The sequence below is a fragment of the Herpailurus yagouaroundi genome, unplaced genomic scaffold (genome assembly GCF_014898765.1).
Source record: "Herpailurus yagouaroundi ecotype Mexico unplaced genomic scaffold, PumYag 162571, whole genome shotgun sequence".
Classification (NCBI taxonomy): domain Eukaryota; kingdom Metazoa; phylum Chordata; class Mammalia; order Carnivora; family Felidae; genus Herpailurus; species Herpailurus yagouaroundi.
Genome location: NW_024423292.1, coordinates 29,219 through 56,622, shown reverse-complemented (window position 1 = coordinate 56,622; position 27,404 = coordinate 29,219). Strand labels below are relative to the sequence as shown.

The 27,404-nt window shown below is 43.2% G+C and overlaps 1 protein-coding gene across 2 annotated transcripts; it reads left to right on the top strand.

Annotated features, from left to right (window-relative positions):
* The first annotated feature begins 409 nt into the window (after positions 1-409).
* Positions 410-26,685, top strand: LOC121026855 (RNA-binding protein 5). 2 transcript variants are annotated; one of them, XM_040469660.1, is made up of 25 exons: positions 410-531; positions 1,899-1,969; positions 3,616-3,781; positions 4,559-4,714; positions 8,917-8,986; positions 9,477-9,550; positions 12,017-12,100; positions 13,486-13,546; positions 14,183-14,248; positions 14,509-14,669; positions 15,266-15,363; positions 15,967-16,054; positions 16,215-16,292; positions 16,374-16,446; positions 17,754-17,839; positions 18,239-18,323; positions 18,539-18,630; positions 21,247-21,408; positions 21,872-22,021; positions 22,105-22,176; positions 22,801-22,980; positions 23,266-23,340; positions 24,799-24,896; positions 24,975-25,104; positions 26,039-26,685. In XM_040469660.1, the coding sequence occupies exons 2-25, from the start codon at positions 1,953-1,955 to the stop codon at positions 26,162-26,164; spliced, it is 2,448 nt and encodes an 815-aa protein (XP_040325594.1). In that variant the 5' UTR covers positions 410-531; positions 1,899-1,952; the 3' UTR covers positions 26,165-26,685. The 2 variants fall into 2 exon arrangements, with proteins under 2 accessions (XP_040325594.1, XP_040325595.1); XM_040469661.1 differs by lacking the exons at positions 410-531; positions 3,616-3,781.
* The last annotated feature ends 719 nt before the right edge of the window (positions 26,686-27,404 follow it).

Here is a 27,404-nt window from a genome sequence, read left to right as displayed (position 1 = left end):
TATAAAAATGAAAATAGGTATTTCTAAAGCACTTAGCCCAAACAATCTAGAGTCCAATAATGCAATAGTCGGTCAACTAACCTTAGTTCTCTTAAAACTGGGTTACACGTGACGTTTTACATCGTGTCAGTGAACACAAACTGTACTCTTTTAAGGCCTTTGTAACAAAGGCAAAGAATTACCAATAAAGGTAAGAGTTCTAATCTGGGTCTGCAAATGGCAGATTGGCAACTCCGCCCTTGGTTTTGAAAAACAACAACAACAACAACGAAATGCGCAGGAAATTAACACAGGGCGTGAGTGACAGGATGCCTTAGCGACCACACTTCCCAGCAGTCTACGCGCAGTCAGACACCGTCGCGGATTGGACGCCACCTCAAGAGGCTGGTGGTGCGGGGGAGGGGACAGGCGCGAGGTACTGTGGGTAGGAGACGGCCGTCGGCCGAGGCGCCATTTTGTGAGGCAGCCGTACCCTGTTGGAGATTCTGGGGCACAAAACCGCTACTTCTGCCACTTCGGTCTCTCCTGGGGGTAAGTGCGGCAGCCACCCGTAAAGACCGGCAGTTCATGCTTTTGAGGCAAGCCTCGTGCAGCTTCCCTGACAGCCGCGGGCGGCGGCCGATCAGTCCCAGCCGCATCTCTAGAGTAGCTACCCGAAGCATTGGAGGGCCGCGCCCCTGCTCGCCGCCTGCGCTGTCAGCTCTCGGAGGGCGTCCTCCCGCCCAACCTGAGGCCCCCTTTTTTTCGGGCGCTTGACTGTACCCCTGCCGGAACGCATTTCCAACTCCCCAACCCAGCTGAATGTGGAGCCATCGCCTATCCTTCGGGTACTTCTCGGGGGTGTCCGGCAGTTTTTAGCCGCCATCGCCCCGCAGCTGCAGTTGAATCCGCCTATCCAGGAGGGGGTTCGGTGAAGGCTGATCTGCGGGCTGGGAGCCTCTTGGGGTTCGGGAGGGGCATGTGCAGGCAGAAAGGGAAAGCCGGACGCCGGAGTGGGTCGCGCAGGCAGTGGCGCCGCCATCTCGGCTGCAACACCCCACGGAGGTGGGTCCAGGCGCTGCCGGAGACACAAGGGGCGGCATCTGAGATTCTGCTCAGGACCTTATTTCTCCCAGGTGGTTCTCTTCCATTTATTAATTCAGCAAATGTTCGTTGAGCGCCTGCTCCGGAACAGGCGCCAGGGACGGCTGTAACTAGTTTCTCAGACCTCGCACGCATCGAACGCGGTCTAGCTGTGTGATGTTTTATTACCACCAGGGCGCTGCGGGGCCTAGTTGGTCGCCTCAAGGGCTTGTGGTGGTTATTGTTGCTGAGGAATTAAGTCGTGTCGAGGTTTGCTCTTGTCTTACTGAAATATGAAATAGCTTTGGATCAGCCGTTACGTTATAAATGGAGTAGATTTCAATCAGCACGGCATTCTGGCTTCTAAAATGTTTCAACTTTTCATCAGAAAATACTGAATTTCATGTTGCTGCTTGTATTAATAAAGACACTTTGATTAATGTTTTGAAAAGGTCAACTACCCCGTTGGAGTTGCTTTGATTAGAACACAGGGAGCTGATTGCATCTCTGCCTTTTTTGCTTTGTAATCCTAAAGTAGGGGAAGGGAAGGAGTTTTTTTTCCTGTATTCTTTTATGAGTTTGTTATCAAATAGAAAATCTAATATTTTAAAGTATGCCTTATCTTCCTGCTGTGCTCATTTCAGTAAAACCTTAGTGTGATTTTAGTATTGACAGTTGATTCCCACCTCCCTCCTCTCCTACCTCCCCGCCGCCACCTTGTATAATCACTGTTAATAATTTGATGAAATTCCAACCTCAGCAGTGTCCTAGCTTATGGAATGATGGCCTTAAGTGATCTCTCAAATTTTCAGTGATCAGTCTCTCTTATTTCCTAGAAAAAAACAAAATTTGAACCTTTTGGAGCAGAGTGCTACATCTTCAGTAGGACAATGGGTTCAGACAAACGGTAAGTTACTAGCATACCTGTCTTTGTTCACAACATTTCATTGGGAAACTGAACTACTTGTTAAAAATTGATTGTTTATCAAACAAATGTAAGGGACTATTTTGTGCCAGGCATTGCTGTTAGCCCCTTCATGAGCCTTGCTCTCACAAGCAGGTGGCTTAGTGAAAGAATTGAAGTACTGTGTGAACTCTGCTATATAAAAGAAGTCGAGGGTGCTGCTAGAACACATAGGAAGCATGTGTTTTCCTGGAGACATCTAGGAAAGCTTCCTGGAGAAAGTAATCTTTAAGGTGAAGCCTGAGGATAAGTAAGAATAAAGGAGGGCAGGGTGGAGTGGTTCACTGAGAGTTCCCAGTGTGGAAAACAGCCTGTGCAAAAGCCAGGAGAGATCATACAGTCTGCCACTTTACATAGTACCCGGCTGTAGCAAGCAATCAGTGAATGCCAGTTCTTGTTACTGTCCACTCCATAGCAAGATGATCCAGATTTATAGAATCTCTGGACTATGGATTACATGAAAAATAAATGAATTGAAAAATTGCTAAAGAATTAGTAGAAAATTAAGATGACAGCATTTGGCTGCTCTGTCATCTGGGGATTCTCCCACCCAGACCATTTGATTTGAATACTCGACTTTTACTTATTCATTCCTCCTCAGTATTCAGGCTGGTCCCAGTGGTAGATCAAATCAAATTAACAGCCCAAAGAGACTCAGGAAAAGTTCTTGTCACGTGATGTCATTGTTCTAATGCTGTGTTAGCAGTCTGTGATTCCAAATAACTTACTAAACTAACATTTACCCTTTTAGGGTTTCCAGTCCCTGTAGTTCACATCATGAAGTAGTCCTAGATTACTTGTTCTGTTGGTTTCTTTTTAGTAAATTTGTATTCTCTAAATGAGGCACTTCTAAGCCTTTCCTTTGTCTTATCCTTACACGGTTTTATGAACCTGATAAACAGTTTATGAAAAAACTAGATCTTTGGTCAAATGGGATTAAGCCTCTTGTTATTAGATTTTCCTGTGAGACCTAACGCTGCCGAGTAACCAAAAATAAACCAGATGTTCTAGGAAATGATGTTCTCTGCTGGTGCTAGTTAGTAACAAATGAACTTGGTTAACTGCCTGATAAGGAAAAAAAAACAAAAAACAAAAACTAATTTAATTCATCCAGGTTGTTGGTCCATTTCCCAGTAGTGTGATACCCTGGAGAGTGGATGAGTCAGAACACTCTCTCCTTTGAAATTGGGTGAAATGCTAAAAATTGCTTTCTTCCTATTTTTGATCACTAAGATCTGAATCAGGGATGGAAGGGGTGATACGTGTGTAGACTACAGGCTTGGGAATACGCAGGATAAACTTGGACAACCTGACCTTTGTAAAAAAATATTAAACCCAGACATTTGATATCCATATTTTCAGATTTAGCATTATCTTCTAAAAGTTATTTTTTCCTTTAAGGAATTTAGGTGTTTTTCCTAGGAGTTGTCTTTATAAACTAGAATTTGGTGATCACATTTTGAGGGATACTTTAAACTATTTGGGTATCTTATAAACTGAGCTGTAGGGGTATGTGTTTTCTACCATGTTTTCTAAAGGTATAAAATGTGATTTACTTTAGAGTAAATGAAAATTATTTTCCCTGGCAGAGTGAGTAGAACAGAGCGTAGTGGAAGGTACGGTTCCATCATAGACAGGGATGACCGGGATGAGCGTGAATCCAGAAGCAGGCGGAGGGACTCAGATTACAAAAGATCTAGTGATGATCGGAGGGGCGACAGATACGACGACTACCGAGACTATGATAGCCCAGAGGTGAGTGGTCAGCAATTGGTGTGAAATAGTTAGATTATGAATTGTATGCACAAAGCCTTTAAGATTCTGGAAATGAAATAAGTATACCAAGTGTAGAACTCTCTGTTGAGTATTATATTCAAATTCTATTATTCTGAAATCTGTTGAGATAACTCTAACCCTCAAAGACAGCTGAGCCTCTGGTAATAGAAATTACTGGCCAGGATTTACATAGGGCTCACTGTGCACCAGGCACTCTTTTGAGCACTTGACTTACATGAACTCGTGTAGGTCTCATTACAACTTACGGTACATGTCTTCCCATTTTAAAGATGAGGCAATTGGAGCGTAATAATATACCAACACTGTGCCTCAGATGCTATTTCTGAAAGTTGTAGTTTCAGTCACCGTAGTTTTTTTCTCATTTCTCTTCTATATGTAAGTAGAGCTTTGTTTAGAAGTAATTGTGTTGCCCATATAATTATGCACGGCTTTTTTTTTTCATGCATACAATCTTTATATTGTGACAGGTCATGTAGTATTTCAGTGTGTGTTAGTGTACTGTACAGTGAGTTGTTAAACCGTTGTTCCTGAACTAATGGTTATGGCCCTTCTTTTTTTGTTGTTGTTGTTTTTGTTTGTTTTGTTTTTTGTGTTTGTTTTAGAAACACTACAGTGAACATCATCATAGAGTTCCAGTATCCTCTCTCTTGTTCCTAAAGATAAATTCCTAGGGCCTGGATCAAAGAATATAAACCCAGTGTGATTTTAATTGTAATTTTATTTATTATAAATCAGAGAGAACGCGAAAGAAGGAACAGTGACCGATCCGAAGATGGCTACCATTCAGATGGTGACTATGGCGAGCATGACTACAGGCATGACATCAGTGATGAGAGGGAGAGCAAGACCATCATGCTGCGCGGGCTTCCCATCACCATCACAGAGAGCGATGTAAGGGGAGACAGCAGTTATAATGAGCAGTCCAGTAGGCACAACCGATTTGGAACTTCTGCCATTTTTTGTGCTATTATCTCAAGCTGACATCTCAGCTAGTGAAGTATATTTCTGTCTTTAGGATGGAGTTCTTTCAACTTGGTTCAGAAGTTAATTACCATTTATATTTAGACTTTGAAGCTCAACGTAGAGGAGGTCTTATTCCTTCAATAGCCCTTAGAAGGTAGTTTTTTATTTTTATTTTTATTGAATTGGTTACTTACTCAGTGAGGATGTATCAGCAAAAACATTTTCTTCATGATCTGGCCACCTTTGATTTGATGAAAATTATACTATCCATTTGAGACCTAAGAACGCTGTTGAAAAGGAAGGCCATTACTTGGCTCCCCACTCCTAGAACTGGCCAACAAGGGCCTTGGTATACTGGGCGCTATCTGACTTTCACTGGCATCTCTGGCCCTCACCCATTCCTTCTAGCCACATCCACCACCTGCCTCCCCTGCAGGCCACTTCAAATATGTTCATTGTTCTACCAGTGTGCCTTTTTCTGCTTGAAGTCTCCATTATGTGAAGCCTTCCCTGATCTACTAGGCAGACTGGTGTTAGAAGAGGTCCTGTTGAAAGAGGTTCTGCAGAATGTCCTGGTGGGGGGAAAAAGAAAGAAAGAAAAAGGGCTGCCTGGCTGGCTCAGTTGGTAGGGCATGCTACTACTGAACTTGGGGTTGTGAGTTCAAGCCCCATGTTGGGAGTAGAGGTTATTATTACTTAAAGTTTACTTACTTATTTTGAGAGCGAGAGCAGGCATAAGCAGAGGAGGGGCAAAGAGAGGAGAGAGAGAATCCCAAGCAGACTCTGTACTGTCAGCTTGGAGCCTGACTCGGGGCTGGAACTCCTGATCCTGAGATCATGACATGAGCTGAAACCAAGAGTCAGACTCTTAACCAACTGAGCCACCCAGGTGTCCCTGGAGTAGAAATTTTTTTTTTTTTTTAATGTTTGTTAATTTTTGAGAAAGAGACAAAGAGAGACAGAGTGCGAGCCAGGGAGGGACAGAGAGGGAGACAGAATCCGAAGCAGGCTCCAGGCTCCAATCTGTCAGCACTGAGCCCGAGGTGGGGCTCGAACCCATGAACCGTGAGATCATGACCTGATCTGAAGTCGGACAGATCTGAGCCACCAGATCTGAGCCACCCAGGTGCCCCCCCCCCCTTTTTCTTAATGTCTCTGGAGGTTTAAGGGAGGTTTTATTAGTGGAGGATAAAGAAGGGTTCCAGGGAGATCTTAGTTGAACTGATTCTTGAGGGATAGAAAGAAATGTTTGGGTTTGGTGGAGAACTGGGGGAAAGGTGTAGACTGCACTTCTAGGCAGTAGGGTAACATAAGCACGCCTGGAAATAGATTCTGAATTTAGTCAAGGCATTGAACCAGGTTGATTTGGCTGATGTTAAAGGCTTTTGGCAGGGGTGAGGGATGTGGGAAGGTGCTGTTGAGGCCAGGCTCTGGAATCTTTAAAAGCCCAGCTAAGTATAAAGTTACTGGGGCACCTGGGTAGCTCAGTTGGTGTAAACACTAGAGCTTCTGACTCTTGATTTCAGCTCAGGTCATGATTTCATGCTCAGCATGGAGCCTGCTTGAGATTCTTTCTTCCTCTGTTCCTCTTGCCCGCTTGTGCACGCACAGTCTCTCTCTCTCTCTCTCTCTCTCTCTCTAATGAAATTTAAAAAAAAAAAAAAGGTACTAAGGGCTTTTCCTAGTAGCAAAAGCTATGCAAGTTAGAATGTTGGAGGAAAGAATGGTAGTGGGTAGACAGGGAAGGCAGAGATGAGCACAGGTAGGGGCAACGGTGGGCATGTAGAATAAGATGCAGGAAATGCAGGAGGAGTCCATTTAGGAAAGTTTGCTTGTTTAGCAGGTTGTTCCCTTGAGTAGTCTGCTGACCTGTGATCCTGGGAGTCTGCAGAGGAAGTGAGTAGCATGGAGAAGCAGTGCTCTAGCTGACTTGGGGAACCTCCCTGCTGGCAGTGAAACAAGATTGTAATGCTTTTGTATTTCAGGCTTCTTCAGGGAAATAGAATCGCCTACCATAAGAAGGCTGGTTTTCAAAGTAGAATTTCTCAGGCCCCCAAATTATGTAGTATTCTTAGCAGATTCATTTGTTGAGGTTTTAAAACATTTTAAAATTATAGTATTTAATCTCCTGGACTTCAGTTTATCATTTTCATTATTGTTTATCTTTTTTTGTTTAGTCCTCCCTCCCCCTGACTGACATGAACTCTTACAATAACTATCTTTAGTTACTATGTTACTATATGTTACTGTTACCACTGCTTTTGTAGTAACTATCTTTAGTTATTCTGATGACCAGTTAGTTATTACTAAGCATGGACCTGAGTCACATGGTGGGGTCTGGCTCTGTGTAGAACTTCTACTCTGTGGAAAAAATAGACATAGTCGATTCTCTTTCTTTGGGGTGGTTATCGTCGGTTTATAAAATCATTGCAAATAGAATACAGAATACTGAACTATCACTCCTAGAGAAGATACAAAGTTAGGTTCCTGTGAGCCTCTGGTCACAACATTTTCATCAACAGATCAATACATAACCTTGTTTTAGGTGCATTTTGGTTTAGAGATACCTTATTTAACATATATTGTTGATTCATAAACCTTGAACTCACATCTAGCCACACTATAACTTGTGCCTGAATGAAGCTTGTCTTACATACATATTTTTTCTGTAAGGGACATCATAGCCTTCTTGCATTCAGGAACACTAGACAGAAACTCCAGCACTACATTTGGAGAGCCATTTTATTCTTTATTTTAAATTTTTTTATTGTTTTATTTTAAAGCACAAGTGGGGGGATGGCAGAGAGAGAGAGGGAGAATTTTAAGCAGGCTTCACTCTCAGCTCAGAGCCCAACACAGCACTTGATCCCATGACCCTAAGATCATGACCTGACCCAAAATTAAGGGTTGATGCTCAACTGACTGAGTCACCCAGGTGCCCCTGGAGGGCCATTTTAGATAGTGAAATCACCAGGGCGCCTGGCTGGCTCAGTTGGTAGAACATGTGACTCTTAATATCAGGGGTTGTGAGTTCACGCCTCATGTTGGGTACAGAGATTACTTCAAAACAAAACAACTGGGTAGATATATGGATAGTGAAATCAACCAAAGGTACAAAAATGTGATAACTTGGCACTAAATAGATAGTGAAAAAGATACTTGCTTACATTATGAAAGCTGAAACCAGGCAAAACATCACCCTGGCCTGGGACAGGTGCATCAAGTGACTCAAACCTTTCCTTCTCCTGCATATGTCCACAGATGACTTGGAAGTGCCAAAAGTATTGATTTGGAGTTACAAATTTCAGTGAATGGGCAAATTTGCAAACACAGAATGCACAAATAATGAGGATCGATAGTGTATAATCAATCCCATAGCCTTTGCACGTAATTATGGAAAGTTGGAGACTTCGTCTCACAAATTTGGCCCTGGTTTTTTTTCCTAGGAGTATTGCTACCTGGCATGGTTGATAAAGAGATTAGGGTATTTCATTGCCTTTTGTAGTAAGGGCTTGGTCTGACATCAGTAACAAACCTTCTATCCCAAATTCATTTTTCTAGGCCCAGTTATTGCTTGACCTATTAGGAGCCTAGGAATGTTATGAGCTTTGTTAGTTTTCACCACTAATGTAAATATAAGAAAATTATTTCTTTCGTATTGTGCAAAAAATGTTTGAGAGAGTTCCTTGTGTTTTTGGCTATTGATTCTTGATCATATACTTCAGAGGACAATAGCACATTCTTTGCCTCTTCTAAATTTCATTTTCTTTCTGGTCCTTTAAACAAAGGACAGCAAAGTGAGACTAGAGGAGAGAAGCTTGCAGGACAGCATGCCGTGGGCAAGACTGTTTATAACATAAATACTTGTACCTCAGGGAAATCCCCAGGCAGCATATAAAGAATGCGTTTGAGGGAAAAAAAAAAAAAGTGCGTTTGAGGCTGTTCTAATGCATTTCATTTCTGTGAGAAGCGTTCCCTTTTTTCCATGTTTAGAATAATTGCATTTTGGTGATAGAAGTTAAAAACTTGGCTGATTAAAGCAGTTGATGCAGTTCTTGGTCCTTGAATTTTCTTTGATGTAGAATAGTTTGTGGCTGAAGCTTTAACTATAAACATGTAAAACTCTGCAGATTCGGGAAATGATGGAGTCCTTTGAAGGCCCTCAGCCTGCGGATGTGAGGCTGATGAAGAGGAAAACAGGTGAGAGCTTGCTTAGTTCCGGCGGTTCTGGCTCTCTTCCCCATTCCCACCTCAGCCCCTAAAGACCATCCTGATTCCCCCAGTCTTCAAGCACATGAATTCAGAATGAAAGGTTTGCCATGGCTAAGGAATGTGACTCTTTGAAAACGATATTAGAGAGCACCTGAGGACCTTTTTAAAAACTTTGTTTTTAGGGGCTTTTTTTTTTCCTTCGGTAAGTAGTGATTTATAAACTCCTTGTTTGACTGTTTGTAGTCGGTTGCATGGTTACTTTTTAAGCGTGGAATCAAATCGAGTGGCACTTAGTTCAGGCGGCTTGGTTCCTTGCCATGGCAAAGTATCAAGAAGATCCCCAAGTCAAGTCACATTTGTAAAGCTGCTTCCCAATTGGCTTTGTCACGCAGTGTTGAAGCAGTGGGAGAGAGATTCACCTGTTATAAAGGAACTGACTAACACGAGTATCCCGTCTATATCTGAATGCTGTCTCTAGGTGTAAGCCGTGGTTTCGCCTTCGTGGAGTTTTATCACTTGCAAGATGCTACCAGCTGGATGGAAGCCAATCAGGTTGCTTCACTCACCAAGTCTAGATATTCATGAAAATGGAACAAGTCTGTACAATTTAAAAAAAAAAAAAGGTTGAAGGAGTGGTTTGTTCCAAAGGAGTGATTTTTTTTTTAAAGAAAAGCTTTGTATATATTAAAATTGATATTATTAGAATAAATAACAGCAGCAAGGACTGCATTGCAGAATGTGCTCTGCCTTTAAACATGGCTGCCTGGCAGGACTTTGTTAATCACTGAATACCTGTCTGGTGATTACCAAAACATCTTAATGTTCCCTTTTCCCCTACTGATTATGTTCCTATTCATTATGTCCATTGAGAGTAATCTTAAAATACCCACTCTCGATTCGACAGTAAAGAGAATATAGTAGAAGTCTACTACTGGCATTTTGTAAGTGATTCCTTATTTCTACTTGGAGACCATAAGCCTCCTGGAGGCATAACTGTTCGTTTGGGTCTTCAGGACTATTTAAGGACCTCTGTGGAATTTATGAACAATAAGTCTGATGAGATTAGCCTGGGAGCTAGTGTCCTGCTGCTGTCTAATCTAGTTAAACTGGCATTAACGTTCTAATCTCCCTGAGAATGCCTTTTAAAGTCCGTTGAAAGCAAATCATTGATGGTTCTTTGATGTAGCATTAACTGAAGTGTTCTACAGTTTGTCAAGAAAACGTTCAGTACTTGGCACTTCAGTAACATTTTTTGCCAGAACTCCATAGCACAGTGTTGAATGCCTTAACCAGATGCGTTCTGAGAAGTTTGCTTAACTCATTATGTTGCTTTTCTGCAGCATTTTATTTGTCACCCATAAATAAGAGTTACATTCTTTAGTAATATAACAAGACTCACTAACGAGGGTATCATTTTGATTGATTTGTTAGATTTTTAAGCCTCTCATTTTCTTAACCCAGAGGTGACAGCCTGATCTTAACAAAAGTGAAGCTTCATTTCATACCATGGACATCATACTAGTAAATATAGAATATAAACACAAGCTTCATGTGAGTCTGCTTTCTTGATGTGACAGCATCTTTTGATGCAGTGGAGGTATCAGAATGACTTGCCTGGGAGTTTAAAACTCCAAAGAAATTAAAACCCACAAGACATTTAAAAAGATCTCCACAATTTTAATGTATACAAAGCTAAGTTACTGTGTAATATTTCATTACAGTTCAAATTCACTCCAAAAATAAAAGGCTAATAGGATTAGGGACTCAGTGATAGTTTGGAGTCTCCCCCAGCACACACCCCTCCTACTGGGATGATCTGTTGACATATCTCCCAGCTTCATTTTTGTTTCTGTACAACACAGTGAGTGGATGGCCCTTCAGCTTTTTCCTTCTTGGCCAGACATGCAGTCTTGCCTTTAGATAATGCAGAGACAACATTCACAGCATGTCTTAACTCTTCCAGGATTTGCAAGAACCAAATTGCTCAACAGTATGTATATTTAGAGGGGTTAGACTCCTTTTAAAAATTTGGATATCTAACCTCCTACTAATTCTGTTCTGATATTGTCAGAACATCCCATTCCCTCCCCCCTCCTGCCCCCCCCCAATAAAAAAAAAGAAGAAGAAGAAAAGATGCTCCTGTTAAATGAAGGCTCTTTGGGGGCAGGTGCTGGATATACATACTCTTGGCTAGACTGATTGAGCTTGGAGTTTTGACCTTCAAAGTTGATTCCCTTTTAGTCACATGGTTGACCTGAAGGGTAAGGTGGTGTATGCATTTATAAACTCTTCCGACCCCCCTGAAGAAACTTCATTGGCCTCCTGGTTACTCATCCTGAAGAGAGTACCATGTATTTCAGTGAAAAACACATCCATCACTTAGGACGTGACATGGTTTCAGTTGGCAGGAAGAAATCTCATTTAGCTGCTTTAGAGTGGATGGCATTCAGAATAGGCCCTCCTAAGAAAAAGTTGTAACCAGATTCCCTTTAAAAATGAGCTCCCCTCCCCTCGTCCCCCAGAGGACAGACACATGCTGAAGCAGGAGTTTGGGGAAAGGGAAACTAGAAAGGCTTTTACTTTACATAAGGACGGGGGACTGGGGGAAAAGTGAAGCGAAGCCCAAGGACACCATGCTGAGGCTAAAGTAGGCAATCTCAGAACTGGGAGAGTTGTGTCTTCTGCTTTTTGAAATAGACTGTCACTCTCGGGCAGCCTGGCAATGCTGAATGTTAGGACTTCTGTCTCTGCTGGAGACACGGCCTGGTGCATGTCAGCGGTTAGAGTTTGGCAGCTTTCTCAGCACTCCCTGACTCCGTTTACCTTTACTCCGCATCCCATTCTCTTACTGCCTATCTGAAGGATTGGATGGGCAGAGTATAGGTGGCGGTGGTTGGTCCTCCCCGTATGTTGTCCATTTAATTCCAGAGCACTGATTTTTCCGAAGTGTGCTCTGCCCTGGGAAAATGGACACATGTTCCTCACAATGGGAATAACTAGTTACTTCTTTTTTTACAGAAAAAGCTAGTGATTCAAGGAAAGCACATTGCGATGCATTATAGCAATCCCAGACCTAAGTTTGAAGATTGGCTTTGTAACAAGGTAAGCATGTGTTCTTCCCAGATAGACCAAACTCCTTCAAGTTTTGTTTTCTCTTTGTCTGTCTGAACAAGGAAGCTAGAAAGTATACAATCACCAGCTTTTATCATAGGGTGATTTTCCTGGTTCATGACTTTCTTTTCATCCTCCTGTGCAGGTACTAGAATCCCTAGAACAATAGAGATTTTTTTAAGATCCAGGTTCTTGGACACCTGGGTGGGTCCGTCAGTTAAGCCTCCGGCTTCAGCTCAGATCATAATTTCAAGGTTCACAAGTTTGAGCCCCAATTGGGCTCGTACTGACAGCTCAGATTCTGTGTCTTCTCTCTGTCTTCCCCTCCCCTGCTCACACTGTCTGTCTCTCTCTTTCAAAAATAAACGTTGAAAAAAAAAAAGATCCAGGTTTGGGTTGCCTGGGTGGTTCAGTTGGTTGAGCGTCTGACTCTTGATTTCAGCCCAGGTCATGATCTCACAGTTCATGGGTTCGAGCCCTGCATCAGCCTCTGTGCTGACAGCGTGGAGCCTGGTTGGGATTCTCTCTCTGCCTCTCCTTCACTCATGCTCGCTTGCTCTGACTTCAAAATAAGTAAATAAATATTTGGGGGGTTGGGGGGAGATCCAGGTTCTAAGCTCAGTGTTTCAATTAGGATTTTAGGTTTGTTCCACTTTACTGTTTCTTGATTTCTAGAGCTCTCAACTTGTGGCATAGTCCTTAATTACATTAACAAAATCCTTCTGACTCTGCTCAAGTTATGTAAGATCCGTTATGGTTCTGTCAGGGCTCCTGGCTGGCTCATTCGATAGAGCATGCACCTCCTGATCTCAGAGTCGTAAGTTCAAGCCCCACATTGGGCATACAGCTTACTTAAAGAAAAAATAATAATACTAAAAAGAAATTTAAAAGCAGAAATATTGTAGTCCTGTCAGCATTGCACCATTTGAGCTTGCCATTCTGAGAGCATTCCGATTCATTGTTCTTCACGTCTACTGTTTCCAGAAGGGGGCTTGACAGTATTCCATTCACATCTTGCTTGTGTGTATAGAGTGGTCCATATAGTGAGTGCTCTTCTGATTAAAGAACAAACTTTGCCACTCTTTGCTGTAGGGTTTTTGGTTGAACTTAAACTTTCCCTCAACTTGATAAAAAGGGAATTCTACTTCAAACTATTTCAAGATTTGTTTTTCTTGTTAGAATTCACATACTGAAACATTTTACATTTAAAATTTTTAGGTGAATGCCCTTTTGTCTTGGTTACATGTTATCACTCTCTGCTTTTTTATTTGCTTACTGGGACTTGTCCATGGCCCTGTAGCCCCTAACCCACCTCATCACTAGTAAGCCTGGCCTACTGTGAGAAATAATTACAGAGAAAACTTTTTTTCTTCCAGTGCTGCCTTAACAATTTCAGGAAAAGACTAAAATGCTTCCGGTGTGGAGCGGACAAGTTTGGTAAGCCCAAACTCAGCTATTTGGGATATGCATTGCAAACCTGACTAATTAGGGGGCACCTGGGTGGCTTAGTTGATTGAGTGTCCAACTCTTGGTTTGGGCTCAGGTCATGATCTCATAGTTCATGGGTTTGAGCCCCAAGTTAGGCTCCATGATGATAGCGCACCCCTGCATGCACACTATTTCTCAAAAATAAACTTAAAAAAACAAACCAAAAACCTGACTAATTAGGTTGTCTGTGGTATAGATTGTAAAGCATTTCAGGAAGTCATGTATCTTCTGTAAACTTGCTTACCTTGTGTTAGGGAAATGCTTCTGATGACTGTGTGTGCAGAGTTCCTTTATTTTCCAAAATTAAGTCTGCTCACCTGGTTTGCATTTTGAATCTGTTTTTCTGTAGTACCGAGGTAATGTCAGTCCTCTCCGGCCCAGTTTCTGCATTCCACATGTATCATGTCAAAATTAATGATGTTTTATTATAGCCACAGATGGTTTAAAAAGAAAAAAATGGCTACTACATTTGCTTACAATTAAAACTTCGGGGTTTGAATGTATTTCTTTACTAAAAAAAAATACTGGTTTATTATTTGTTTGTCTTCAGTAACTGACTCCCCCTGTCTCCTCCCCTTCTTGTAGACTCTGAACAGGAAGTGCCCCCTGGAACCACAGAATCTGTTCAGTCTGTGGATTACTACTGTGATAGTAAGTTCCAGTATATTCTTGGCCTTTATGGTATTACTTGACCTCAGTTGGAAGTTTTTGTGCTCTTACACTTTTTTAATGACCAACATTAGCTTTAGTTTATCCCATGAAAGATTGGTTTTTAGAATCTTCTCCATGTCAAAGTACAAGATATACTAGGAACCTCCCAAATGGATTTATGTGTTTGTACTTGAGCCTGCCTTCAAAAGCATTGGTGGTGGTAATGCACATACATGTTATTTGTCTCTTTTCACCTCCAGCAATCATACTTCGAAACATAGCCCCGCACACTGTGGTGGATTCCATCATGACAGCGCTGTCTCCCTATGCATCCTTAGCTGTCAATAACATTCGCCTCATAAAAGATAAACAGACCCAGCAGAACAGAGGCTTCGCATTTGTGCAGCTGTCCTCTGCAATGGTGAGCTCACTGGATCTTTTCTTTTAAGAGAAACTGGGCTTGGAGCACCTGGGTGGCTCAGTCAGTTAGGCAGCCGACACTGAGCATGGAGCCTGCTCAAGATTATCTCTCCCTCTGCCTTTCTCCTCTGTTCATGTTCTCTCTAGAATAAAATTAAATAAACTGGGCTTTAAGAGACAAATGTGGTTCATCTAAAAGTAGTACTCTCTGTAAGGCTCCTGGAACCCAAAGTTCAAGACTACGTAATGATATAGTTATTGTAGTGCTAAATTAGAGGACCAGTTACTTTGATAAGTGGTAAAAATAATGCGTATACCTGTGAATGATTGGCAGAACTGAAGTTTTGAGCCACACTTTAATTTTTCCTTCTTGCTTTGTTTTAGATTGATTTAGCATTTACTCCTTTAATAATATGGAATGCCTTCATGTGCTGGAGGAAAGAGGGCTGTATTTTTTCCTTGAGGTTTCGTGTGTACAAACAATTATGAATTACTGTTCTTTTTTAATAGAAAGCTGTATTTCTTTGAATGGGGTAGGTGGCAGGGAGAGATTTTAAATTATAGGACAAAATGGTCTTTCTTGACCTTCTCCTTCAGGATGCCTCTCAGCTTCTTCAGATATTACAGAGTCTCCATCCTCCTTTGAAAATTGACGGCAAAACTATTGGGGTTGATTTTGCGAAAAGTGCCAGAAAGTGAGTAACTTCATTGTCCTTATTTCAAACTGCCGTACTTGCACACTTGCCCAGGGATGCTTTGCTGACTGTACCCTAAGCCCATGTTCTCCTCCCTGAGACACAATCCTCCCTGGTCGCCAAGGTCAGGAGGGAGTCAGCTATCTTTCTTAAAGCATATTCTTTCCTGTCCTGAGGAACCAGTTGCTGGAAAACTACAAAGCAGGACAGAGGCAGACATGGCAGTTGGGTTGAGAATATGTGCTATGCAAACAGCTTCAAGGTGGTGCAAACCCATCTGGAAATAATCTTTTCCTTCCAGAAGCTTCGTATAGAGAAAGCTTTAGTCTAGAGATATAAATGTCCCATTTGAAGTGTCATTACTCATCCAGCAGATACCTTACTAGATGGCAAGATACAGAGTAAAATGGTGACACTACAGAGACATTTGCCCACTGAGGAATTGGCCCATGGAGACCCCTTTCTGCTCTGAAATGAGGCCTTGCTAGCATTTGAGAGTTCCCGACAAAGGCTAGAGTGAATTGATGTTTCCTTGACAGTATGGGAGCATGGATAGGAAGCATACTGAGATAGAATCACATGCTTGGATTTTTGTGGTTTCAGAGACTTGGTCCTCCCAGATGGTAACCGGGTCAGCGCCTTCTCTGTGGCTAGTACAGCCATTGCTGCAGCTCAGTGGTCATCCACCCAGGTAAGATAGATATTTTTTGTCAAAGTAGTGTGTTGGTGCCCAAATTCACAGAAGTAGTCTTAGAAGCTCTCTAAGGACAGTTTTAGGGAGTACTTCCTGGCTTCTTTCCTTGGTGTCTACTAAACTCACCTGTGTGTCCTCTTCTTTTGACATGCTGTAGTCTCAGAGTGGTGAAGGAGGCAGTGTTGACTACAGTTACCTGCAGCCAGGCCAAGATGGCTATGCCCAATACGCTCAGGTAGGTAGATTTGACCAACATCCACCTTCTCTCCAGAGCATGTCTGAGAACAGCAGCTTTTAACAGTGCACTTTTCTTCAGTACTCACAGGATTACCAACAGTTTTATCAACAACAAACTGGAGGATTGGAATCTGATGCGTCATCTGCATCAGGTAGTAAACTTCATCTGTTTTACCTTTTGTTTAAGTAGCTGTGGTTGAGAAATAGAACTAGATGTCCTTGGCGCTTGGAGGGCTCAGTTGCTTAAGCGTCTGACTCTTGATTTTCCGGTCGTTAGATTGAGTCCTGCAATGGGCTCTGTGCTGTTAGCACAGATCCTACTTGGGATTCTCTCTCTTTGCCCCTCCCCTGTGTGTACTTGCTCACCCACGTGCGCGCACGCTCGCTCTCTCTCTCTCTCTCTCTCAAAACAAATAAATGTAAAAAAAAAAATAATTAGATGTTTTAACTAGACCCCAAGCCAGGAGTCCATTTCCCTGCAAGGTGGGGGTGGGGGGTGGTGCACATTCAGTGCTGTCTCCATGTGCGTAAGGTTCTGAGGAAGATTAGAAGTATTTGAGTCGCTGAGAGTGTGAAACCCATGTTGTGATGAGTATTTGTTCTTGGAATTCAGCTTTGTATCTCCCCCTCTGTGTTGTTTGGAATCATGGGTGCCCACATAGGTTCAAATGAGCAGGGAGGGTACGGCCCTAGATTCTGGTGACCAGAAATCAATCGCAAGGGTCATTATAAGAAGGCCTTGCTTTACTTTTTGTTGTAGAATTCTAAAAGTCTTATGGGTAAATCTTTTCTCAACCCCAGATATGGATTCCTCTTCCTTTTTTTCAGTTGTCATACAGAATATTTAACTTTGTGACATTCTAGTAGGATTATAAAAATGAAAATGTCATAGGTTCCAGGATGCTTAGTAGGAATTAAGAACTGATACATCAGGGCACCTGAGGCTCAGTTGGTTGACCGTCAGACTCTTCATTTTGGTTCAGGTCATGATCCCACAGTCATGAGATAAAGCTCTACATCAGGCTCTGCACTGAGCGTGGAATCTGCTTAAGATTCTTTCTGCCTTTGTCCCCACCCCCGCTCATATGTGCACATACATTCTCACTTGTTCTCTCTAAAAATTACAAAATAGGGGCACCTGGGTGTCTCGGTCACTTAAGCATCCGACTATGGCTCAGGGCATAATCTTGTGGTTCATGGGTTCAAGCCCCACATTGGGCTGTGTGCTGACAGCTCAGAGCCAGGAGACTGCTTTGGATTCTGTGTCTCCCTCGCTCTTTGCCCCTCCCCCACTCACTCTCTGTCTTTATCTCTCCAAAAAGGTATATAATAATAATGATGATAAATAAGTAACTGACCTCATGACAGAAGGCTAGTTTGGGTATTACAGATAAAGATATTTGGCTTTGAGTTCATTGCCTTGGCCCTTTCTAACCCTGCATGCATCATTTATCATCAGGCACAGCAGTGACCACCACCTCAGCGGCTGTAGTGTCCCAGAGTCCCCAGCTGTATAATCAGACCTCCAATCCGCCTGGCTCTCCGGTAATCCTGTTATCCTAAATACAGAACTGGTGACTGTTGGGGAAACTTTATTTTGTTGTACACGTATTATCCTTTCCTGCTGTATGAGCCAGGATTGAATAATACACAGACATTCCGACCTTACTTCTCTCTGTTTGGTAGTATTAGATAATGAAATAATTTGGAGTGTGTATTTAAAACATAAGATTCCAAACAAGGGGTATTTATACATTCTGCATGCTTCGACTTGACCTTTAGGAAGAAAGTTGTCAGCATGTGTTTTGCTCAAGGATTGCCTTAGATCATTGCTACAATGTGTCTGTCAGGGGAGCCCTTCCTCCTGGATGGATGATTGCAGTGATTTAGTTCTCTTAAGAGGCTTTACAGTTGAAATTATATTGAAGCTGCTGTTCTTTCCAGACTGAGGAAGCACAGCCTAGCACTAGCACAAGTACACAGGCCCCAGCCGCTTCCCCCACTGGTGTAGTTCCTGGTACCAAATATGGTAAGCCAAACCTCATGGGGCTGTTAACAGTTGGAAGGTCCTAGTTGTTGTCTGTGTCTAGTAAGAGTTCCTCTCCCTTTGTGGGTGTCAGAGGGACACTTGGGGATATGAGAGAAGACGACCATTAAGGCCTGCTGCATCTCCGTGGCTTAGAATTTGAAGTAAAGCCAGTTTCTTTATCTGGAATGACCGTGTGCTGGATTTTGTTTTTGCAGCAGTGCCTGACACATCCACTTACCAGTATGATGAGTCTTCAGGATATTATTATGATCCGACAACAGGGCTGTACTATGACCCCAACTCACAGGTAAATGCAGTTTTCCTCCCCAGCGTCACTAGAAATATCTTTGTTTTACTTAGTCTGTCTATGAGGCATGAAATGAAATACCTTCTGCAAAGGAGCAAGTGACCCAGATTAGTTTTAAGTTCTTCAGAACCACCAAGATGTAATTTCTATTTTAGGATTTTAATTTTTAAAGGTTAAAAAAAGATGTTTTCAGGTACAACGTACATACAGAAAAATACACGAGGGGCGCCTGGGTGGCTCAGTTAAGCATCCAATTCTTGATTTCAGCTCATGATTTCACAGTTCGTGAGTTCGAGCCCCAGCCTTCTTGGGATCCTCTCCCTCTCTCTGCCCCTCCCCCATTCATGTGCACTCACTCTCTCTGTCCCTCTCTCTCTCCCTCCCTCTCTCTCAAAAATAAATAAACTTCAAACAATAGAAGAAAAATATACAGAGCTGAAGTGTATTTTTTTTTGAATGTTCATATGTATACACATTCATATATATCAGCACTGAGAGGAGAAAACATTCCTGGCATGCTGAAGGTTCCCTTATGCCCCTTGTCAGTACCCATCCCCTTCAGTAACCACTAGTCAGACTTCTAGTACTACCGTGGATTAGGTTGTCAAGTTATTATAGGTGGTTGTTAGTCATTATGTAAAGACCTTGATTGAAGTTTCAAATTGTGGTTTCTCTTCCTATGTATTTTTTAAAACTGAGATGAAATTCACATGACATAAAATTCACTTTTTTTTTTTTTTTAAGATTTTATTTTTGCATAGGGGCGCCTGGGTGGCTCAGTCGGTAAGCATCCGACTTTGGCTCAGGTCATGATCTCTCAGTTTGTGAGTTTGAGCCCCACGTAAGGCTCTGTGCTGACAGCTTGGAGCCTGGAGCCTGCTTGGGATTCTGTGTCTCCCTCCCTCTCTGCCCCTCCCCCGCTTGTGCTCTGTCTCCCAAAAATAAATAAGCATTAAAAAATAATTTTTTTCAAAAAAATTTATTTTTGCATAAATCCAGCGTGGGGCTCGAATTCACAACCCATGAAATCAAGAGTCTCATGCCCTACTGACTGAGCTAGCCAAATACCCTTAAAATTTACCCATTTTAACCATTTAGAATGTATAATTTGAATATACTGGCAATGTTGTGCTACCATCACCACTACAAAACATTTTTTAAATTTATTTTTAGTAATCTCTGTACCCAACATAGGGCTCAAACTCATGACCTTGAGAGTTGCATGCTGCTACTGACTGAGCCAGGCACCCCTTAAAGTTTATTTGTTTGTTTGTGTGTTTGTGTATTTATTTTGGTAATCCAAAATACTTTCATTGCCCCAAAAAGAAACTGTGTACCCATTAACAATCACTCCTTTGTCCCTCCTTACCCCAGTGACCACTATTTTCTTTCTGTCTCTACAAATTTGTCTCTTCCAAGCATTTCATATAAATGAAGTCAGATGACATGTGACCTGTTGGTGTCCAGCCTCTTTTACTTAACATCCTGATGTTTTCTTGAGGGTAGAAATTAGCAGATCTGTGGGGTGATGTTTTATTTTTAGTAGTGGTAGATTATTTTGAAGAGGGAAGGCAACACTAACACTCCATAAATAAACAATTACTTATGACCAGGAGCTGTATATATAGAATAGGAAAATAAGTGCTTTTAACAGGTACTTGGTATTGAGAGCTTGTGGTTTCTGAGAAAGAGGTGTGAAGCAATGAGGGACCCACCTGAGCAAGCCAAGCCTTGCGTGGTTCTTCCGCTCCTCTTGCTTGGTGAAGAGGTGAAGTCTGACCATTATCCAAGCAGTTCTTAGTGGCCATGTTTTTGTTGTGACTTCTGCGTCTGACACATACCACCTTCCCTAGAAGAGACATGACAGATGTCTCTCCTGGGTCCCTGCTGAGTGAGTAGAGCGAATGACTAAGGAAGAAAGAAGTGGAGAGATAGGTGCTACCTATCTCCCATTGCAGTTCATTCGACATACATCAGATCTGGTCTTCCAGGCTCCCAAACTGGCTTTTTACAACCCTGTGTTTGGTTACCTGGGTTTCCAAAGGGTTTTGATGGTTGGACCCAGTAATGAGCTGTTAACTGGTTGTCACAGAGGATGTGTGATTTAAAAACTCCTTCTGAACAAGGGGAGTCTGGCTGGCTCATTTGCCAGAGCATGCGACTCTTGATCTCAGGGTTGTGAGTTTGAGCCTCACGTTGGGTATAGAGATTACTTAAAAAATAAAATCTTGAAAAAAAAAAAAAAGCCTCCTGCTGAACCACTTGTTCTGGCCTTCTGGTTTGTGTAAACAGTCTATGGAAAGGAGTGAGACACATTGCTCTTCGGGTGCCCTCCAGGCCCATGGATTAGATTAATGGTATTACACTGTTGAGAAACCATATTCTACTTTTGTCTAAGAAGTTCCGTACCTCTTCACTGGCCAGTTCATGATCCTCACCACACCAACACATACAGCAGCTTCTCTCTGAGCAGGAGATACTACTGCTCTGCAACATGTTTTATGTTTATATGTTGAATTTTTTTTGACAAAACAATTTTGTGTGCCTTTTTGACAAAATGATCCTTTAATGGTTTGACAAAGCAGAAAGTCTGCATTAATTGTGCTTTGTTTCTAGTACTACTACAATTCCTTGACCCAGCAGTACCTTTACTGGGATGGAGAGAAAGAGACGTATGTGCCAGCTGCGGAGTCCACCTCCCACCAGCAGACGGGCCTACCTCCTGCAAAAGAAGGGAAGGAGAAGAAGGAGAAACCCAAGAGCAAAACAGCCCAGCAGGTGAAATAATGACCCAGCCAGGGGACTTCGAGGTCTTTCTGGGGTATTGGGCTTAGTTTTTTTTTTCTTTTCTTTTTTTTTCTTTTTTTTTTTTTTTTGAGTTGTGGCCTCTCTGTCAGCTTTATTTGGATTCTCAAAAGCTGGGCCACACGTTTAATTTACATTAAGTTCATAAAGCATTTTTAATTTTTTAGTTGTTTGTCAGTTGTCCATATACATACTTAGAAGGAAGTATATTTTGGAGCACTGCACAGGCTTTCAAGCAGTATTCGTTAATGATTTTGATTGTATGCAATAGTGTGTCATGAAGAGATTTGTAGGTAGAAGTAAGGGCAAAGGGGGTTTTGTTCCAGAGCACGTGATTGAGGTGAGATCCTTAATGGCTTCTTACTGTGGCACAGGGGCTGACTATTGTCTAAACTCACATATCTAAATGGTTTTTTTCATGGTTATTTGTCATTAGATCGCTAAAGACATGGAACGCTGGGCTAAGAGTTTAAACAAGCAGAAAGAAAATTTTAAAAACAGTTTTCAACCTGTTAATTCCTTGAGGGAAGAAGAGAGGAGAGAGTCTGCTGCAGCAGATGCTGGCTTTGCTCTTTTTGAGAAAAAGGTAACAGTAGCAGGAATGACCATACTTCTTCATGGGAACTTAAGTAAAACTTGAGGCTTATGACTTGTTTCTCTGTTTCCCAGGGAGCCTTAGCTGAAAGGCAGCAGCTCATTCCAGAATTGGTGCGAAATGGAGACGAGGAGAATCCCCTCAAAGTAAGGAAGGACCACCGGTGTTTTAAGGCCATTTTTGTGGTTTGTGTCTTCCTGTGATTCTCAGCTTCATCTTGGCTTATGTGATTCCTACTTAAAACTGGATGTGGTCACTGTTGGTGGGTATTGAAAAGCTTCTGCACATAGAATCCATGTCTAGGGCTTTATTTTCTGGGTGAAAGCCAGTGAGATGGAGCATTGAATGAAGCCTGAATTTGAATTCCTAAGCTCAGTTGAGTTTTATTGCATTTGTAAATAGAGGGTTTTAACAGTTTGGAAAGAGAAAATTAAGACAATAAAAAGTGTTTTACTTGATAGATACTGGTCTGGGTGGGCCATTACCCTGATCTGTCGTATTTGGGGTTTTCATCTATAATGAGTAGTTTGAAAACAACCATCCAGGAACTTTTCCTGGGCCCCAGGAGTTTAGTGCCAGCAGGCTGTCAGGCCCAGCACTTGAGGACCTGACTGTTCTGTACAGCCGGATAAATGCAATTTCACTGTTGAAGTATGGCATGGGACATTGGGAGTTCTCACACATCTTGGATTACACGTTGCTTTATCCAGATACATAGTCATCACTGCTTCCTGCTGTACATTTCCAATGACCCACCCTTTTGTCCCCAGAGGGGTCTGGTTGCTGCCTACAGTGGTGACAGTGACAATGAAGAGGAGCTCGTAGAGAGACTTGAGAGTGAGGAAGAAAAGCTGGCCGACTGGAAGAAGATGGCCTGCCTGCTTTGCCGGCGCCAGTTCCCTAACAGAGATGCCCTGGTCAGGCACCAGCAGCTCTCAGACCTTCACAAGGTGGCCATGATTCTCTGAGCTGATAAGAGGCAGGGAGGGGAGGCAATGAGGCAATATGGGTGCCCTGATGTTGAGTGAATGCCTTTCAGAAGACTGTTCTGATGGTAGTCTGTTCTACATCATAGAGTGGCAAAGAGCATGGCAGCTCCATATACACCAGGCTCTGGTTTTCATGCTGTAGTGCGTCGATTGGGCTTTGACTCTTAGACTAAATAGGTGTTGATAATGTTATTTCAAATGAGGATGGTCCGAGTTCTTACTACGTCTGTCAAATCTCTTGTACAGCAAAACATGGATATCTACCGACGATCCAGACTGAGTGAGCAGGAGCTGGAAGCCTTGGAGCTAAGGGAGAGAGAGGTGATTGAGGGTCACTGTGCCACTAGGAGTATCTTGTATTTGCTTTTAGAATTTATTTGTAGCACTTAATTCCAGGTCCCAGGGGCAAGGTAGGATTTGTCATACCACATGTCACCCGGCCATTGTGGCTCATGTCAGGTTATAGGTGCTTTGTGAGCACTCTGCACCCTCTCTTTATGAGGATGGACAGAAGCACATCCTCAAGGTTGCTCACAACTTGTGAATGCCAAATACTTACTGGTGAAGTATACTGGATTTTAGTAAAGAGAAGGTGATCTCTTCTGGCCTGCAACGAGGGAGGCTTCAATTAGGCCCAGAGGATATCAGGGCATAAGACAGACGCAGTGATACAGAAGGAAGTAGTGGGCAGGACTGGGTTTGGGGTGAAGGCAGCAAAAGCAGGTGAGGCCAATAATGGACAGGCATTTGATGGTTCATGAGGCAAGTTGAGGGCCAGCCAGGCTTTAAAAAGAAATTGAGGGGGGCGCCTGGGTGGCTTGGTCAGTTAAGCGTCCGACTTCAGCTCAGGTCATGATCTCACAGTCTGTGAGTTCGAGCCCCGCGTCAGGTTCTGTGCTGACAGCTCAGAGCCTGGAGCCTGTTTCAGATTCTGTGTCTCCCTCTCTCTCTGCGCCTCCCCTGTTCATGCTCTGTCTCTCTCCGTCTCAAAAATAAATAATAGTTAAAAAAAAAAAATTAAAAAAAAAAAAAAGAAATTGAGGGCCGTTGGTTAGAAATCAACCAGTGGGCAAGTTACTTGAAATTTTTCACCACGTGATAATTTTGTAGTTTGACTATCTGTAATTAGGGGTTTTGCTTTTGTTATTTTCCACTGTTTGTGGTGCCATCTGTCCCTGGAGATGGGCCTGTCCCAAGTGGTAAGGGGAATGGCATCTCTGCCCTGCTCTTCCTCTAGGACCCTGGGAGCCTGTACCCACGGCCTAGCAGGTCTGTTGAAGAGCTTGACAGGTGACGGCTAATTAAATAAAATTCCTTGTGGGAGATGTAGGTGGGCCCCAGGTTCCACACAGTTAATCCCTACAAACCGACCATTTTCTCAATACGTTTTTTTTAAGTTTATTCATTTTTTTGAGAGAGGGTGTGCGTACACGAGCAGAGAGAGAGAGAATCCCAAGCAGTCTCCATGGCTCCACGCCGTCAGCACAGAGCACGACGCCAGGCTTGATCCCGTGAACCCGTGAGATCATGACATGAGCCAAAATGAAGAATCAGACGCTCAACCAACTGAGCCACCCAGGGGTCCCCAAATGTACCATTTTCGGTATTGAGTGCAGTAAGGGGGAAAAAACAAAGGTGTTAGGTGTTTCAGACCACTCAAAAAGGCCAAACTCCAGACTAAGGAAGTGTCTGAGGGTGGTAATCATAAAGTCTAGGTGCATTAGGTTGTTGCAGCTTCAAGTCTGAATGTCTTTAACGGCGTTTTTTTCTCGCACGTAGATGAAATACCGAGATCGAGCCGCAGAAAGACGGGAGAAATACGGCATTCCAGAACCTCCAGAGCCCAAGCGCAAGAAGCAATTTGATGCTGGCACTGTGTATGTGTTGTGTACCTTTTCCACTTCATTAGCAGGGGCTGTGGCTGTGTTAAGTAACTGTGTGTTTGCCACTGGCAGGAATTACGAGCAGCCCACCAAAGATGGCATTGACCACAGTAACATTGGCAACAAGATGCTGCAAGCCATGGGTTGGCGGGAAGGTTCAGGTTTGGGAAGAAAGTGTCAAGGCATCACAGCTCCCATCGAGGTAAGCAGTGAGATTGGGCTTCTGTGGTTTGCAGGTTTATTTTGGTGATGAGATGAGGTCAAAGCACCCAGACAGCCTAGGACCCAGGGGCCAGCTTTACCTTTACCATAAAAGGCCATCTCCTCTGGCAAGCCCAATGGAGTATGGTTCCTGGCCGCCCTCCTTTATGTCACTCTTCTTTTGTCATTTGAGAGGAATGGGTGTGGTACCCTACTTGATTTTTCTGGTCTTTGGTTTTCTTGGGTAAAAGCTGTCTTGAGAACTGTATATTCCTATGTCCTGTTAGAAACAGCCCCTTACTGAACACTAATTCATCCAGATAACTTAGATTAGGTTTTTTTCAAGGTACACTGTGCTTTAATTTCTTAATCACCATGTAGGTGATCTTGGTTATGTATAAAACAAGTTACAATTTAGTAGGATTTTTATCCATGATAAGAAATTTTTTTAGTTGCTCAAAGCTCAGATTGAGATGTAATCTCAGGGTCAGGAGTCCCCCACCCACTGGCCTTCTAGACAAGAGCGCCACCAGGGACTGTTCCTTCTCTAACCTGGCAGCCCAGGTTAGGTCAGACTCCTACAAGCCATGTTTATCTTGTGCAAGCCAGTTCTGCCATCGGGGTGTCCTGCTACAATCTGCCCATGATTACCAGACCTTCCTAGGCTTCAGTGGAGTATTTTGGGGCCCTTAATAGGTACAGAAGCCTGCTGAGCAGGCACTGGGGGACAGGGTTGGGGGATGTGTCTCCATCTGCCTGTGTTCCTTAGCACATTTTATTCCTTCAGTCCTTAACCCTACTCCAGGTCTCCAAAACTTCCTCTCTTCTGTCCCCTGGTGGGTGGTCCTTTTCAGTTGGGAGTCTGCTGGATGAGCAGGGGTTGAAGCGGTCCACACCCTACCTGCCCTCTGCTGACAGAAATTCTGTTCCCCTAGGCTCAAGTCCGGCTAAAAGGAGCTGGCCTAGGAGCCAAAGGCAGTGCATACGGACTGTCGGGTGCGGATTCCTACAAAGATGCTGTCCGGAAGGCCATGTTTGCTCGGTTCACGGAGATGGAGTGAGGTTCAGAGAGAGAGGGAGGGCAGGAAAGATGATGAGCTCCTCGGAGCACAAGGAGTGGTCCATCTCCTGAATTCACTCTTAGCGCCTGTCTCTTTAAGGGCATGCCTTGTGCTGTTAATAGTTTTTAGGGCGAACCACTCCATTCTACAAGGTTCTCCCACTTAAAGGAGTTCCCCTTATATGGGCTGTCTGGTGAATGGCCTTCCTTCCTGCCAGAGGGCTTGTGAGCTGGCCAAGGGGACAGTGAGTCTTTTATACTTCAGTGTACATAGTGTAATGTAGTGTGTTTTACATGTGTAGCCCATGTCGTGGTCCGTCAGCCCCTCTCATTGCTAGGGGGTGTTGAGATGCCCTAGGTGGTATGTGACACCAAAGCCACCTCTGTCATTTGTTGTGCTGTCTTTTCTTGGCAAAAGCCTTGTGTATATTTGTATATTACACATTTGTACAGAATTTTGGAAGATTTTCAGTCTAGTTGCCAAATCTGGCTCCTTTACAAAAGAAATACCTTGAAAAATGAGTGTCTGCGTCTCTTTATTCTTGGGTGACCAGGTGTGCAGAGCGTGTCTAAGCCAGTCAAGCCTGTTGGTGAGGTAAGTGTGTTAAAAGTTATTTATAAGTAGTATTTTATGCTGTTTTCCTTTCCCCAACCTTGCTCAGATTCTTAAGTTCAAGAGTTTGCTAACATGCTTTAAAATTCTTCATGGAAACTCAGTCATATCTGAGTCAGCTTTTCCACTTGCAGTTTCTAAAGACCAAAGTGAGTATGAGCACTTGTGTTTCCCAGTTGCCACAGATTGTATTCCAGCATGCAGCATTGGGCTGCTACTGCTCTACTGGGGTACAGGGGCTGAGGAGGAGGCCCTGTCCCCCGCCCCCCACTGCACTCCACTTGCCTTCTGTCCTCACGTCAGGTGCTGGGGACCTGTGTTCAGTGTGTTGCAGGGTTTACCATTATCTGAATGGGTCATCCCATCCTTGTCATCTTGCCCAGCAAAGACCGCGCCTGATGAGGGCAGGAAGCATGCCTGTGTCTGAGAGGCTGCTCCAGGACCCGATGTGGTGATGGGGATCCACGCTGCCAGGCTGGCTGAACTGAGCACACGGGCTCCATGTTTTGCATGTTGTTGGGGGAGGACTTCTCAAAGCTAGAGTACCATTGCTTTTGTGGGTGGTCACGTTTTCTCTTCAGGCAGGTCTGGCCCTTGTAAAAGGACGAAAAGTGCTCAGGTGGCACTT

Excerpts from the sequence above, each read along its gene's own strand:
- LOC121026855 (XM_040469660.1), top strand. Across the intron at positions 8,987-9,476 it reads GCTGATGAAGAGGAAAACAG|GTGTAAGCCGTGGTTTCGCC; the intron begins GTGAGAGCTTGC and ends TGCTGTCTCTAG. Across the intron at positions 12,101-13,485 it reads AAGATTGGCTTTGTAACAAG|TGCTGCCTTAACAATTTCAG; the intron begins GTAAGCATGTGT and ends TTTTTCTTCCAG.